The sequence below is a fragment of the Zonotrichia leucophrys genome, chromosome 1A (genome assembly GCF_028769735.1).
Source record: "Zonotrichia leucophrys gambelii isolate GWCS_2022_RI chromosome 1A, RI_Zleu_2.0, whole genome shotgun sequence".
Lineage (NCBI taxonomy): Eukaryota > Metazoa > Chordata > Aves > Passeriformes > Passerellidae > Zonotrichia > Zonotrichia leucophrys.
In genome coordinates this window covers 16585056-16601936 of record NC_088170.1, presented here as the reverse complement: position 1 = coordinate 16601936, position 16881 = coordinate 16585056, and the positions used below count along the sequence as shown (strand labels likewise).

The following is a 16881-nucleotide window of genomic DNA, read 5'->3' as shown; positions in this document are numbered from 1 at the left end:
TTCAGCCTTCAGCAGTTTCTTCCATTCCTCCCTTGATGCTCAGAGAGTCTCTCAAAGCTTCATTGTGGCCGGGCTGGTGTGTGGTGAGCACACTGAGTTCGGGGCTCTCCCTAGGCCTGCTCAACTCAGAACACTGCTGAGCCCTCTCAAACAGCCAGCTGAGCTTAGGGTCTTGTGTCATGATAGAGGATGGCACTTGAGCAGCCTTGAGTAAACACAGTGTGCACAAAACAGAGCTCTCAAGGCAGCAGAATGCAGCTAACTTTGAACTACTACGAGAAAACCCTAGGAGTATTTCAGTATCTAAACATTCACATTAAAAATACTTTTATATGTCAAAATGTCGATAGTGCTGGAAAAAACTATTGACATTTGTTGACATTTTTGACATAGTTTCATATTTTATCTCATAACAACAAAAGAATCATCAAAAATGCTATGTTAAAAACATACTTGCTCCAGTATCTGTTAGATAAACACACTGAAAAAGTTTTTTTATATCAAATTTTGCTATTTGAAACAGCTGACTTCTGTCATTCACATCATTTTCAATATCTGTAAGCCTAGTGCTGCTACTTTATAAGAGGGGAAAGATGTTTAATCAAGCAGAGCTCTGCAAATCCAGACAGTCCAGTTTGTAGCCTTCATATTTTAGAGAATTATCAACTAAACCAGATTTAGTTAGTGTATTTCACCCACAGCAATACATACCAATGCTAAACCAATGTATAAAACCATGTTCACTTTTAAATGGTAGCGTTTGAGTGCTGACTTGATTGGGAATGAGCTTTCATGGCAGTCCTGACATATTCAGCAAAATCAAGGAGAGCGCCACCATATGCAAAGCTGTCTGTAGCTGAGCACAAAAAACATCAGGAGTTTAACAGCTCATGTATTTCTGTACTGCTCCCCCAGAATCTTCTTTGTATTGTGATTTTAACCTGATAACACTTAACAACAACAAAAAGTGATACAGGGAAAGGGCACTCCAAGTTCATATTCTCTCAGCATGACCACACAGGGTTGATGCTCATAAAAAAAATCAGTATGCAACTACCTCCAAAGATGTTAGGACCAAAGTAGTGAATAAGTCCATTCTTATCAACTGAATTATATCCCAAGTGATAAAGTCAGAGGTGACTTGGAGATGAGATTAGCATCTCAACAAGTCAGGAGAAAGACACAGAGAAACCAGGCAGTTCCACATGTTTGTATGTCTGGAGTCACTTTTTGCAACTGCTATGAAAAGCTGCTTTTGCAAAACATAAATCAACAGCTTTGCTGAGACCATTAAAACACTCAAAGTTCAGAGCCCTGAACCTTTCAAAATTATAATTTTAGTATTTACTATGCTAAACAGATGACTTGAATTTTTACAGTATGCAATTCAGATTTTAGAAGTTTAAAGAGGTAATTTACAACTGAAATATATTCAAATCAGAACATTTTGATTCATTTAGAACCATTAAAATGGTATAATTTCTGACGTGTAGCAGCTTTTTCAAGGACTTGTGGTTGGAGGAGGGAAGGCTGTGCAGACCAACAGAACTCTAATGATATGAACCACATCCAAGAACCAATATCTGACACAACTCTAATACTTCAAGTAAAAACCAACAACTAAAAGCTGTAAGATAGACTCCTACAAACACTCTCCCATCTTTGATAAGAATCAGAGGTACAATGAACCTTTAGAGCATAATTATTTAATGTAGTTTCTTGTGGAGTCCAAGAGGTAAATCACTCAGCTATATATCTGCATTTCAAGGAAAAAGGACCATTTTGAATTATGTTATAGTCTTGATTTCATCTCCAAATTACAATTTCATTCCGTGATGTAAAATATTTCTGTGTTATAGAAATCTTATTCCTGCTCCAAACTGAACACCATCACATATCCTGAAAAGAAACAAACAATAAACAATGTAAGTGATCCATAAATTACTAATGAAATGAAAATCAATACTTCCTATCCCCAAATTCCAAAGGTTTTAACTGACAATAGTTTTTTAAAATAAATGTTTTGACACTCTGCCATCCACATAGAGTATTTACATTTCCCAATAAAGCCCATAATTTTGAAATTGCTATTATATATTCACATTGCCCACAGAAACAATCCTCCTGTATGAAAGATTGGTTATCTCACATAATATTCACAAACAAGAACAGGCCTCCTGAAGCTTTTTATTGCATATTATAATGTAGGGGGATAGAATATAAGAAAATAAAATAAAGATAGAGTAGTGTTGTCATTTATTGCAAGAGTTCTATTATCATTATATTGCAAGGGTTCCATATTGCTAGAGTTTCACACCTCCTTGATGTTTCTTGTAGGCAGCTCCTCTAGGCACTGACTCTTCCTTGTCCTCACAACAGCCAACTGACTCCAGTTCCCCTCAACCAACCAATCCATTCTTTTATAACACTTTTCTGATTGGCTACAGGTGGGGCCTGTTAAAATCAAGCCTGCTCCTAATCTTTAATAATTACCTCACTGCAACTCTTTAGGGGGTAAGATTACTTTCTATATTAACTTTATTTACTTATATTCTATCCCCCTACAGAGTAGAAAGTAATCTCACCCCTAAGGAGTTGAAGCTGGGTTAATTATTAAAGATTAGGAACAGGCCTGACTTTAACAGGCCACAGCTGTAACCAATGAGAAGAGTGCTATAAAAGAGTGGGGTGGCTGGTTGAGAAGGGAACTGGAGTCAGTTGGCTGCTTTGTGAAGAAAGAGTCAGTGCTCAGAGGAGCAACCCATGAGAAAACACCAAGATGGTATGAAACTTTTGTGATAGGAGACTGGTTGCTAACAAATGAATTTGTTCTTCTTTCCTCTTTATAAATAAACTTGTTTTCATTTTTCAAGCAAAGACGTTAAACTAGGTATTTATTAAAGACAGCAAACGAGGTATTTATCCAATCATTTGGGTTTAGAAGGCGTAAGAACACCCCACAAGCTGTTTGATCATTTCCCCACAAGAAATGAAGCTGCTGCATAGCTATTTGCACATATCAACAGCTGTGGCACTTGGAGAGCGAAGTCTTCACCCAACTGTGCAACCAAGGTGAATAAAACAGGCTGGGAAAGCAGCAAGAGGTCTCTGTTGGTATGGACTAAACAAACCCACATGTCAGGAGTGCAGGAGCCTCTGCAGAAGCTGGTGTAGCAAACCAACCTGTCTCCAGGCTGTACTCCCATGGGGAAGCAGTAGTTGAGCTCGAGCCTGGCGATGTTTCCCAGGCGCAGCACTATTCCCAAGCCGTAGGACCAGCGGATGCACTCTGCCAGCCTCTGCAGGTGCGCCCTGGGACCGTCACCTACAGTCAAACACCAACAGATGAGCAGCAGGGCAAGAGAGCACAACTAGAATAAAAATACTGTGATTTCAGCTGGATTGTTGGCTGCTCTCCATGTCCCACTATAGGGCATCTACTAGCAAGAAGGAGGAAATGAGTATTAAAGACTTCAATGTCTTTACTGCTCTCTTCCAGTACCTGAAGGGAGCCCACAGGAAAAATAGAGAGACCAAGTGACAAGAGCCTGGAGTGACAGAATAAGGGGGAATGGCTTCACACTGACAGAGAGGAGGGTTAGATTGGATATGAGACAGAAATTGTTCCCTGTGAGGGTGCTGAGGCTCTGCACAGGTTGCTCAGAGAAGCTGCGGCTGCCCCATCTCTGGAAGTGTGCAAGGCCTGGCTGGATGTGGCTTGCAGGAACCTGGGATAGTGGAAGGTGTCCCTGCCCATGGCAGGCAGGAGAACAAGATGAGCTTTAAGGTCCCTTTCAACCCAAACCATTCTGGGACTCTATTCTATGATTTAGTGGATCTCTACTATTTTTAAGTTGATTGAATTATCTCCCTCCTGTACGGATGTCACCTTACATCAAGTGAGGCAGACATCAAATATCACTATATTCTAAAACTGACTGGAATCATATTGAAAAGTCATACATTAATACACTGAAATGTATCCTGAGTAGAGTTAGGGATGGGAGGAAAAAAGAGTCCCACAGGTACCACACCCTCATCTAATGCCACCACTTTTTCTTTTCTTTCATCCCAGTAAACACCAAAACCCCACTAAAACATCATCTTCCATTCCCCCTTCAGAATGGTGTAACATAGCAAGTGTTAGTTACACACTGGTCTGCAAACGTCACCTGTTCATAGACCCTACCATTACCCTCCTGGCTCTCTTTCCTAGAAGTTGTGCTGGAAATTATGGAGAGAGCTAAATAAACTACTGGCAGTCTGTCAAATATATAAGTTAAAAGCAGCAGGTTTTTGACAAACACCAAAATATATGCAGTAAACAAAGTGCCTCTGAGTGAACAGACACAGAACTCTCCTTTTTGCTCTTATATGAAGAGAAGAGGGGGTTTTTATTGTGTTGAGTCTTACCATAGTTGAGATTGCAGAGATTTCCAGCATTAAGGAAGAAATGTGTTCGGAAAAGGTCTCCAAACCCTCCACGGCCAGGCCGGAAAGGCAGAGGGGTGTAGAGATGCAACCCTCCAGCCCAGTAGGCTTCTCCTCCCAAATAATCGCCTGCTTGGGCAAAATGTTGAAATAAACATTTTAATTTCAATTTACTGTGGAACATATTAAAAGAATCACTTGTTAAAGGTACAAAAACACATCCATAAGTTGTTTTACACTCCATGAGTTTCTATTCCACTTCTACCCTTTACAACTCTTCCCAGTTGCTTCCAACTCACTCCAAACTCACCACTATTAGTTTGAAAAATTAGAACTTCCACATTTCTTTAAACATTCCAAGGGAAGTACATTTTTCTTCCTTCCCTCACCAGAACAGCCTGAGGCATGACAGTTCATCAGAATTACGTCCTGGCCACCTTTGCAATACTTCATAATAAAAATGGGCAATTGATACAACTGAACTATTAATTTCCAAACAGACTGGATACTGAATCCACTGAATAGAACTGAGGAAGCTCCTGGCCCTCCAAACACCTCTGCTGAGCAGATTATCTTTCCCCCTAAGCTACCTGAACATAGGCTGTATCAAACAAACTGTTGCTATAACCATGTTTTGGGAACTTTTCCAGCTTGAAGGTTGCTTACTAATTAAAATGACACACTGGAAGTGTGCAAGTTTGAACACACACATGGTTGATAAAATTAGTAATTAATCACAGCTTAACTAAGAACTACCTGGCTTTATCCCATTGTGAACTGATCTGTAAACAACATATCAGAGCCATAACACTTTTCAGAAATAGAGAATGAGTGTAATTATTTTCAGGCTATACAAAGTTTAAGGATTGTCTGTGACACACTAATATTTACAGTATTGTCAGAGGAGGGGGACTTAAAAGTGTCAGACCTTCACTCTGGGGTCCAATGCTGTACATACTGAATCCACGCACACTTGTTGGTCCACCAAGGTAAAACCTAGTGAAGAGATAAATTAACTTTAATGCACCACCTAAAGGTGACTTTGCAACAGGTTTAGTAATGTGATCTTTAAACACCAGCATCAGAAGGCAAAATTTGCTACAGAGTGAACAGAGTCAAAATCTGGCTTTGTGTCTGAATAAACCTATGCTTGTTACAGAATTTTGCAGGTGGTAAATACCATTTTGCAACCAGAAATATGGGCAGGCAGAGCTACTACACAGCCATTTATAAATTTTTACCAGCCCAATATGAAAATGGCTTGAGTAGGAACATGCAATTACAGATAACTGCAAACATTTTATTCTCCTCAAAACTACTACTGTTTTTCTCTTGTGCAGAGTTTTCTATATACAATACCTCTGTCAACTGGAAAAAAACCGCAAACATTTAAAAAACTTGCCTGTCAGCTATACTGGATGGCTTGTCTCCAATAGGTACCAGCATTCCACCCCATAATGAGGCTGAAACAACCTTTGGAGAGAAAAACAAGTTGCTTATTAGTACCTATTCCTCAGGCAGAGCTCCCATCAGTCTCCCAGAGTTACAGCTGCTCACATCCTTTGGACATCACAGCCTGTATGTCAGATTTGCAAGAGGATTTTCAAGAAATTCTTGATGGCTGCTGCCCTCTTTCTTTTATGCAGTGCTGTGCCTTGAAAATGTTAATATAGCACAATTGAACCAAATGCTACTTCCACAACAGCTTAAGGGAGCACTCAACCTCATTGTCTTGAGAACCTCATGGTCAACCTCTTGTCTTGAGAATTTTCATGTCCTGAATTAAGACAACATTGCTGCCATCAATTATTCCTGGCAATTTGAAACTCACAGGAGACTGAGTCCAACAAGCAGCTGCCAAAAATGTACAATTATAACTTGTCTGTAAATTACCCTTATAATTACATCAAACTACCTTCTGCGAATCACTATACTGACATCAAATAAACTAGAGTTATTCTTTATCTATAAAAAGTAATTATTGCAATTCAAGTCACTGAAATAAACAGATTTAATAATTTCCTTGCTGCCTGTGTGCTAGGTGTCACTGATAAACAGTGACATCTATTGTCAGTACCTTTGGGATAGAAATTATTGTAAACCCTGACTTTTAAATCTTCATGATGGAAGTTGCTGTTTAATTCCCCATTCAGCTCTGAGAAGAATTTACTGCTCTATCTCCATGTGATAAAAAACTTCTTTCTAAATTCAGTTAGAAATATTCCTGGGATATGTTGAAATTCTTATTACAGTTTTTCAGCATTTCAACTCAAAATCCTACTTCCACCTAATTCTAAATCAATGCTGTTGAAATCAGCCTTCCAATTTTTTCCCAATAATCTTATACACAAGAAACAATTACATGCTATGATACCAAGATGAACAGTTATATATTCAACATTTCAATTAAAAAGGAAATTAAACCAAGATTATACAGAATATTCATGAAGGTTTAAAATTTCTAAGTTTTTCAAAAACTTCCAAGATTTTTGAAAAATCCCTTCTAAGGAAGACCACAAAGAACAGACACAACCAACATCACTTCTGGAAGGAAAAACATTCTTAAGGTTAACTGTGAAACAAGTTCTCTCCAAAATTCCCACTTTTCAAGTGATTGTGCAGAGCAGGAACATAAAGTTAAAAATACAGATAGTCCATTTTCCAGAAAACAGAATCAAGTTATCTACTCCAGCCATTTTTCACAATCTTTTTCCTAATCCATATTAGAAAATAATCATAAGACATAAGTTTAATAGCTCCAGAAAAACCTCAGGTCAATTACTCTAATATCTATAAAAGTTTACCGAATCCCAGAGAAGTTGCTTATTCAACTGAAATTCAAAGTCCTCTTTCAGAAAGCTCACATCTCCACCTGTATAGCCAGCCAACTCCTGCAAAGACATAAATTTATGGAAGTTGCAACAGATATATGTTTCTTTCCTCTAAAAGCCCAGCATGTCTGCATCAGCACAGGCAGTATTTTTCTTTACAAGAAATACAGAAGCACTGGCATGGTGAGGCAGCTGATTTTTGGACTGAGCCATGCATGAACCTCTGAGCCTCAGAAAAATGAGCTGCATTTTTTTCTGTTCCAAATATTAAACCAAACTATTGCTTTCCAAGCTATTTTGTAAATGAAGGCAAGATAGAATGGAGCTGGAAAATGCAGCATCCAAAATCAAGATTGTATTTTCCTAGATCTGAGAAGATTTCATCTGCTGAAGAAGGGCATGACACAATTTGTTATGTTCATGCTCTCATGAAGTGACTGAACTAACTCAGTGTTAAGAGGCAGAATCTAACAAATTACACAGTACCTAAACCCTGAATTACAACCAATTTTCTCACTCCCAACAGTCCAGTGCAGCTTACTTCTATTTCCAGCGGCATTTCAAATCTGCCTCTAAAGCACTAGAGAAATTAATGCTTCTGAAGTATTACCCACACAGCAGAAAAACCTACTTTTAGAAAGGCTCTGACTGTAACAAGAGGGAAAAGCATTTTCTCAGCCAAAATGTTACATGCATATGCCTTGGAAAGTTATTTTTACCCAGACTTTCATTTTTAACTCTCAGACTTAGAAATTATGTAAGGAGCAACAGGACGGCAGCCTGGCAGTCTGTGCATGACAATGTTAAAAAAAAGAAGGGCTAATTATAACCCACTGAAAGTGTAGTGCAAATACTGTCAGGGGTAGTGTCTCTCAGCTAATAAATAATTTAAGGCTGATGGAGAGGCTGTGCTCTTTGACTAATGGCATACAAATGAAAACTTTCCACCATAAAAATAGTTTCATGATTTTAAAAGGCACACTGGGTAAACAGAAAAGGTAATTAGTAGTCTGCATTGTCCCCTAGTCAATTTTAGATTAATTTCTAACTTTAGACTTTTGAACGTGAACATCAATTAGATAAATGAGGACTTATTTGAACACACAGATAAACCCCAATAATAGCACAAGTGATTTAAAGCTACCTGATTAATTTTCAGCAAAGCACCTCGTTTTGGCAAGATTGTGGAGTTCCGGGAATCAATTACCATGGCATGCTGAAAAGAAGAAAAAAAAATGGGGTTAGGTTCTCATATCTGTTGAATGCCTCAGAGCAACACCATTATTTTCCTTCCAAAACTGTGCAAAGAGTGGAAGACAAGCACAGCTCCAGCTAAGATTAGTACAGCTACATGGATTTGGGAACAATATCCCTGTAGACTGGCTTTGTTTGACATTTACAGGCCACATGAAATGCATACATTTGTATTTTCTGCCATGGCACACCCCAGAAACAGGGCAGCAGCCCAACTGCAACCCACCAATCTGCAAAGAGTTTATCTCCTAAAATGTGTAAGCTGTAAGTGAAAGATGGCAAGTGACCAGAAGCTGGCATCAGGGAGAATGTTCACAAAAGGCTGAGGATGAGGAAATTTACTTTTCCTGTCTGCTACAAAACAAAGCAATTCTGCAAAAAGAGATGGCAGGTGAGACAGAGGGAGAACAAGCCAAAGCCTAAGAGTCAACTATAATTCTCTCAATTCCCTGTTTTCCCTTTGGGCCTCCTGGATTCTCCATGCCAATGACTGGACATAGCAAAAGATGTCTGAAGGAAAACACACTCCCTCCAAAGACAAAAAGCTCCTTTGGTATCACTCCTAAGTATGAGATGACTCAAAATTATGTGTTTTTAAAATATTATAATGAAAAAGCCTTACAGAGAGAGAAGATTTTAGAGAGTGCCCACTTTCCTCTCGAACAGAAAAGGATGCTGTTCTAGCAAGGCAGCCAAGCTCTCTCCACACAACTTCCCACTTCACTGTGTGATTGGTCTTCCAGATGGGAAACTACAATAAAGGATTGAGAAAGTCATTAAAACAATTGTTACAAAATTAAAATAAATATTTTTTATATTTGAGTCTAAAATTCTTCCCAAACTTCTTGAAACAGAGAAACCCTTTTCCATTTCAGAGTTATGCTAATTCTGCTCCAGCAAAGAGAGTTAGATGCACACTAATGAATCCATTCCAAATGAAAAATACATTGAATTGGGCTGATACAGTAAACTAGGCAGTCAGCTACCTTTCTGAAATGATAATTTAAAAAAATTGAAGAAAAACATACTGGCATTTTTATATGGCCAAAATGAGAATGAATTGTAACAAAAAATCCAAGATGCATGACCTCTGTCCTTTTCAAATCACTGACCTCTTTCAAATAAAGACAAGTCAGCCCTGTGCATGTATGATTCAATTATTCAAAACGTAAAACAAGTATTTCAAGAGCCCAACTGAAATCTAAATGAAGCATGTGTTGCACTTGTGCTACACTCACATTATATTCTGTTGATATTCCTCTGTCTGTTTCTCGAAGAGAGCTCCAAGGGAACTGTCCAGTTACTTTGTATATATTAGCTGAAAAACTGAAACACAACATTACTGGCAGGTTTGAAAGGGAAACTATATAAGGTACAGCTCTCAATAATTACAAAAATTTAAGAAACCAGCTCTGCTACATCATTACCAGACCCTCAGAAAAGAATAAATGTAATTCTTATTCAAGGAAAGATCTTTTAATTGCTTTGTATTCCTTCACTAAAAAAAGAAGTAGCAAAAACCACATCCCCTACTTTTTTTCAAAGTTTCCAGGCCGTGGTTTGAAGAAGGACAGGCCATATGAAGTCTCTTTTGTTCCATAGGAGAACTGGAAGGTCACCTTTTCTGCACGTCCAAGGAGATTTGGGAACTTCAGCCCAAGTACCTACAGAAAATAAATTAAAAAAACCCCAAAACACTAGACAAACAAACAAAAACATCCCCACACCATAACATTTTATATTGTCTGCTGCCTTGCATCTAAATCAAATGCTGAAGACAGGGACATCATGAGAATCAGGAATTAAGATATTTAAAAATACACGTAACTGAATGTGGTTTTTTCCTGTTAATTTTCTCTCTGCTCTGGCAGCAAAAGCCAAAAGTGCATATTACAATCAAACATCCAACTTTTATTGCTGTTTAGTAGCTGCTTACTTAATCTGCACTCTCACTGAGATTTCAGTACTGGTATTACTTCCAGCAAAATCTCTAAGCCTGTCTCAAAGCCCTGGAGAACAAATCTTTGGCACAACAAGCAGCTGCCCTGCAACTGCAGACTGTCCCAGTGATCCTCAGGAGAAACCCATGTCAGGGAGGGTTCATCAGAACCAAAGCAAGGGAAAATTATCACTATGGAGCCACTTCCCTGTAGTTTTGTTTTGAGCACCAGGATCCTTTTGCAACGGGACCTGGTGGCACAACACAATTCTACAATTCTCCAGAAACTACTGAAACAGTTTTGCCAATTCTGACACAAATTCCTTGCATCCTTCAGCCAGCTCTTGGCCCTCTGACAGAAAAGATGGAGCAGGTTTCCTCCCAACACAGACACTACCACTGTACTATTGTTGTGTGTTCTATTGGAAAAGAATACTAAAAAATTCCCAAATCCTGACTGCCTTTGTCTGACAGCTGTTGGAAGCAAACCAGTAACCTGAGCTTTGTAATGATGGTTATTATACCATAAAAAAGAAAAGGCATTTAGTATGAAGTACTAGATGTATAAGCTTCAGCTGAATTTATGGGATTAGAATAAATAAATCTATTCAGCTCTTAAGGAAACGTAATCTGGGTTGCCAATATCAGTGTATACAAGTCATGCTTTTAGAGCATTCACAAGTTTTACTTCTCTGTGATAAATTAAAATCAAACAGAAGAAGAAGCTGAGCACAAAAAGAGAACCCCAAGCAGCTTTCAGTCAGTTCTGAGCAGCACTGGAAGCAACGGGTAGGATTCCCTGCTGGTTTCCTTCAGGCCACAACACCAAGGACTTGGCTCCTGGCAGTGGAGCTGCATAAGCAGCTCTCAACTCAGCCAGTTCCAACTCTCCTTGCACAAGCAAAACACCATCACCTGAGTCATGTGGGATCATATCCAGGTTAAAAATATCCCTAAGAGGAAAAGGATGAGCCCCAGCTTATCCACCAGCCCCAAGCACAGCTGCCCTGAGCAGTGAGAAGGCAAAAAGGGTGCAGGATGAGCACCCGAAAGCACAACCTGCTCACAGCAGCACCTCTGGTAAAAGCACACTCATAGACAGACCAGCAGTACAGCTGGTGCTTCCTGGGGCAATTGGCAAATATTGTTCATACAAGACTTTAATCTGATGCATCCTTAATTGAGTCATATGAAAACAAGTTCCAAAGTTTGTAGAATTCATGAAAACCTACAGCCCAGAATAATTGATACCAGGCTAAAAGAGAAAAACAAGAAAAATTTCTAAGTCAAATATAAAGCATTTTGACTTAGAAGAAAAATATTTCAAGTATATCTCATAGAAACAAAATGCCAAATTCCTTGCTAATCTCTCCAGTAGATGAAACATCTTAAAAAGTAGCAAGAAATAATTCAAGAAGTTTCAAGAATTAAAAAACTAACATGCTGAGCTGGAATGTACAGCATTGTCCCTCAGCTCAAAATAGGCTTTTGCTGAATGAAAGCCTGGCACAAAGGCCTGACAAAGTCTTAGTAAGGCTGGATCAAGACTGCATCACCAAATTCCTAGCTAGGCTTGAAACTGAAGATAAGAGGAATATCAAAAGGCATTAGTAATAATCTGAAATAATCCATACCATGCTGCCTTCATTGTTGCCAACCATGGTGTTATAGCTCCCAGTTAACCTTCTCAGTTCGGTTACCTCAAAGGTCACATCTAAACCATTTGGAAGGGCATCATCTCCTAAAGAAATAAATGAGGTGCATATTATCTCTAAAGAGATATTTTAAAAATTGCAGACAGAAGGTTACTTGAATTATTTGAAAACTGAGTTAAGGCATAATAAAAGTTCATGCTACAAAGGGAAATGGCTTGAGAAGAGGATGTTGGATGTGAGTGCAGAATTTGACTCAATCATAGGATTACTGGCTTTAATAATTTTTCATGTCAATGTGATGTGCAATACAAGTACAGGACACATTTTCAAGCTTTCCCTCACATATTCCTTGAAACTGTGGACTAAGAAAAGCTTACTGTAATCATTGTAAGTGCTGAAAATTCACTCATTGACATACACATATATGCAAATACATGCAAATAGATTTCCTTCATAGGGATAACTGATGTAGATACATTTGCATCCACAGCACACCCACCTATTCTTCTAAAATATATAAAAAGGTATACAAGACTAAATTACACACACAAAAAATATCCAATTTCCCTATTACACAGGGAAATACATATTACAGTGATGAATATAAGAGAATAAAGGTGAGGATAAGTGAGGGAATACACACCTTGGCAGGTATCAATCAGAACATCCACCTGTCTAAAGATTCCAAGACGAAGCAACTTCTCACGAGCTTCATGTGATTTCCTCATCACCTACAGCATGAGAAAAGTTGCTCAGTCACAGAATCAGAGGATACTTGGGATGGAAGGGGCTTTCAAGATAATCTAGTCCCTACCAGACTTTCAGGTTAATAAAAAATAATGAGGATAAATCAGTTGAGTTAAAATGCAGCTAAGTTGTAAAATATTCACAGATTTTTTATATAAAGACACACATGTGCATCTTCAAAACAGAACACAACCACTTTAACACTTGCATCTGCAGAAATAATTTAAATCCAGAGCATCTGGCTCAATACCTTCATGCCTTTTGTTAGTTTGCTTCCTAATTACTTTAATAGTTAGAACAGTTATTCAAATAGGTTCCAGTAGTTACAACTTATTTAGGGGGCCCCTGTTCTTGACAGAGTTGCCCCATGTCTGAAGGGAGTTGCCTAAAGCAGGAAAAAGAGAGAAAAAATTTTAATTAATTTCTAAACAGCAAGTCGGTTATTTGCTGCAACACTTACATCAATGAGATTTTTTGCCTTGAAAACATCACAGATTTCATACATGATGATGTCATCTTTGGTCCTTCCAAGTCCTTCGAAGTGCACATGCTGAACCACCACCTAAACACAACAAATCTTTACACACAAGTATGGATTTGCATCTAATAATGAGGATCAAGGTCACCAATGCACAAAAATTATTGTGAGAAACCCTGATGATTCCTAGGGCTAATTCCTGCTAACCTACATCATCAGAAATGACTGCTTTCTGAGATTCTGGGACATTGTTCCCATAACACAAAAATGAAAGAAAAGAGATTTCTAACACCAAAGCTAACACTGGATGTAGCAGAAGAAACACTGATGGACTGCAGCTGCTGGGGTTGTGGTTATAAATGTTGTTTGGACAAAGAAACAACTGCAGAAATCACACAAGGAATAAGTACATAAGCCAGAACTATGTAGTTAGTTGTAGTTATTTGCTACTTCTTTTATCAGCTACACATAAGCAAAGAATTAAAAGAAGAAAATCAAGCAAGTGTACAAGCCACAAATATTTAAACTCTGTTAAAATCATCACTACCACAGAAGCAGTGCAGTTTGAAATGCAGCTGAAAATCACTCCCATTATGAGGTTTTATACTTTCATTTTGATACATAATCACCTGAGACAATTTTACAGTAAAAATCACAGCACCTTCAACAATATCCAGTACAAACAGAGTCCAGTGATTGCGTTTCCCTTATTTTTCCAATATTTTCAGTGAATTAAAATTTTAGGGGTAAATGACAAAAAAAATCTGCTTCAAATAGTTGTCAAGGATTGGAACAGGCTGCCCAGGGCAGTCACCACCCCTGGGGAGATTAAAAACCATGTGGATGTGGCACTTGGGACATGGTTTAGTGCTGGGTTAACAGTTAAGACTCTGTGATCTTAGAGGTCTTTTCCAACCTAAACAATTCTATACCAGAGTTTGTAAAAGAGGCTATGCATATTATAATAACTTGACCAGAAATATTTGTATGATTCTGTGTATTATGTATAATACAACTGCAAAATAACAGCAACCTTCTATTACTGCCAATTGCTGAAAAAAACTGCTCTCCAAAAAATTCAGCATGTTGCTCAGGCACTTACATCTTTGTTTTCGAGAATTTCCTGCTTGCTCTCAGGTTCAACTTCAACTAGTTCAGCTTCCTCTCCCAAGGCACCAAAGTCTGGCCCAGCCATTGGAAGAGGCTCCAAACTCTGAAAGCATAAGAGAAAACAGCATTTAATAGGGTACACAGATTTGTGATTGGTGCCTTTTGTAAATGAGAAAAACCCATGATTCTCAACAGTGAGCTCATCCAATCCTAAGGGGAAAAAGCAAAAGAGAACTAAAATGAAAGGAATTTACCAAACACATGACACCTACCTGCTTGCTGAAATTTTTAATGAAAGCTAAATAGCTTCCACATTGAATGACTTCTGAAAAATAATCTGCATTCTTCCAAAAAATAGTCCTAAGTTTTAAGACAGGCTTCTTGCGTAAAAAGATGAATTCCAAATTCTTTAAAAAAGCCCTAAAAGCTCATGCTGTCACTTCCCTAGTTTGAGTTTTAGGAGGCAGAAGACTAGGAATGTCAAACAATAAAATAAAAAGGGTGTTCTCAGAATGTTAGTTTGCTTTGCATGCATTTATTTGCCTTTATATTTCAGTATTTCTTTTATTTTTAGCCTTATTCTTTTCAAATACAGCTTAAGAACCTAGGGTTCTGACCATCAGAGCCAAACACTTTAATGAAACACAGCATGGCTTAATTTATTATACCTGAAAGAGTCCTAAAAGAAGACTTATCAGAATAGCTGCTTTCCTGAATAGTAAACTGCTGTTGCATATCAAAAATCCTGTCAAAGGAAGACAGAAGTTTCTACTACTGCCACAAATTTCAGACAAGTGTGAAACATTTTGTATCCATATAATATTGTCTAGCAGCTCACACCACAGATGGACACAAAACAGAGAATGCAAGCAAAAAATCTTGAAACAGAAATTACATTAATCCTGGTATTTACATACTCTAGAGGCTTAATTGGAGGCAGCTCCCTGCAGCTGTTCTTCAGCCTTAAAACTGACCACTTAGACCTCCATGTTTCTTCCTTAAGCACTGGTAGATGGATTTGGAGATTTGTGCATATATTCACGATGATTTCAGGCATGAGCCCCTCAGCCCTCTCCAAGCAATGCAAGGCTCCAGCCTCCAAATCTCACCGAGGGCGCTTCTCTTTGCACTGTGTTTTGTCAGCTGCTTGGTTTTGGGTTTTGTTTGGTTTTGGTCGTTTTAATTCTCTTTTCATTTCCCCAGCCTCGTTCTTGCCAGCCCACCCTCTGGGTAGGTCATCTTTGGGAAAGCCTCAGGAAAGACCTGGAAAAGACCCAGGTATTCTATAGGGAGAAAATGACGAGAAATTTATCTCCTTTGGGAGGGTGGCGAGGCCAAGGCACAGGCTGGCCAGAGAAGCTGCGGCTGCTCCTTACATGGAAGGCCAGGTTGGACGGGGCTTGGAGCAGCCTGAGACAGTGGAAGGTGTCCCTGCCCATGGCAGCGGGGACGTGTCACCACACGACCACAGAGGTCGCTCCCAAGCCGTCAGTATCCTGATTCTAGAAAACCCCGAGAACTGAGCAGGGAAGGGAAGGCGCCTCCGCGCACTGGCACAGGCTCCGACCTGCTCTCTCTGCCCCGGCCCGACTGTGCCACAACCGGCGGGCTCGGAGGCGCGGAGCGGCTGAGGCGGGACACGGCCCCCGCTCGCAGCCCCAGCCCCGCTCCCGCCCGCGGCCGTGCCGTGCCCGGCCCGAAGGTCGCGGCGGGGAGCGCGGGGCCCTGCGACCTTCGGGCGGCCCCGGGGCGGCTGCCCGGGTCCCACCCCCGGCGGGTCCCGCCCCGGCCGACCCCCAGCGCCCCGGCGCTCACCCGGGCGTGCACGGTGCCCATGGCGGCGGCGGCGCGGGCGCGGCCTCGGCGGCTCCGGAGGACTCGGGGCGCTCAGGGCCGCAGCGCGGGGGCGGCCATGACAGGCGGCCCCACCCGGCGCCCATTGGTCGGGACGGCGGAAGGGGCGGGGCCAGGGGAGCGCTTCCTGCGGCCGGGGGTCACCGAAACCGGGAAATTCACCTTAAACCCGGGGGTTAATCCCAAATCCGGTAAATTCACTTTAAACCCGGGGGTTAATCCCAAACCCGGGGAATTCACCCTAAACCCAGGGAGTTAATCCCAAACCCGGGGAATTCACCCTGAACCCGGGGGGTTAATCCCAAACCCGGGGGTTATTCCTAAACCCGGGGAATTCACCCTGAACCCGGGGAGTTAATCCCAAACCCGGAGAATCCACCCTAAACCCGGGGGATAATCCCAAACCCGGGGAATTCACCCTAAACCCGGGAAATTCACCCTAAACCCGGGGGGTTAATTCCAAACCCGGGGGTTAATCCCAAACCCCGGGAATTCACCCTGAACCCGGGGAGTTAATCCAAAACCCGGGGAATTCACCCTAAACCCGGGGGATAATCCCAAACCCGGGGAATTCACCCTAAA

General features: G+C 40.3%; 1 protein-coding gene across 2 annotated transcripts; it reads right to left on the bottom strand.

The window, feature by feature from the left end:
* Positions 1–1690: 1690 nt before the first annotated feature.
* On the bottom strand, positions 1691–16390 carry SAMM50 (SAMM50 sorting and assembly machinery component). Of its 2 annotated transcripts, none has more exons than XM_064701752.1 (15): positions 16261–16390; positions 14438–14548; positions 13318–13419; positions 12754–12841; positions 12090–12196; positions 10050–10180; positions 9755–9842; positions 9139–9267; positions 8407–8478; positions 7236–7322; positions 5834–5904; positions 5360–5427; positions 4414–4560; positions 3184–3325; positions 1691–1899 (listed from the first exon to the last, which is right to left on the bottom strand). In XM_064701752.1, exons 1-15 carry the CDS (start codon positions 16279–16281, stop codon positions 1854–1856), a joined length of 1410 nt encoding a protein of 469 aa, XP_064557822.1. In that variant the 5' UTR covers positions 16282–16390; the 3' UTR covers positions 1691–1853. The 2 variants fall into 2 exon arrangements, with proteins under 2 accessions (XP_064557822.1, XP_064557821.1); XM_064701751.1 differs by having other exon boundaries at positions 4414–4563; positions 16261–16380.
* Positions 16391–16881: the final 491 nt, after the last annotated feature.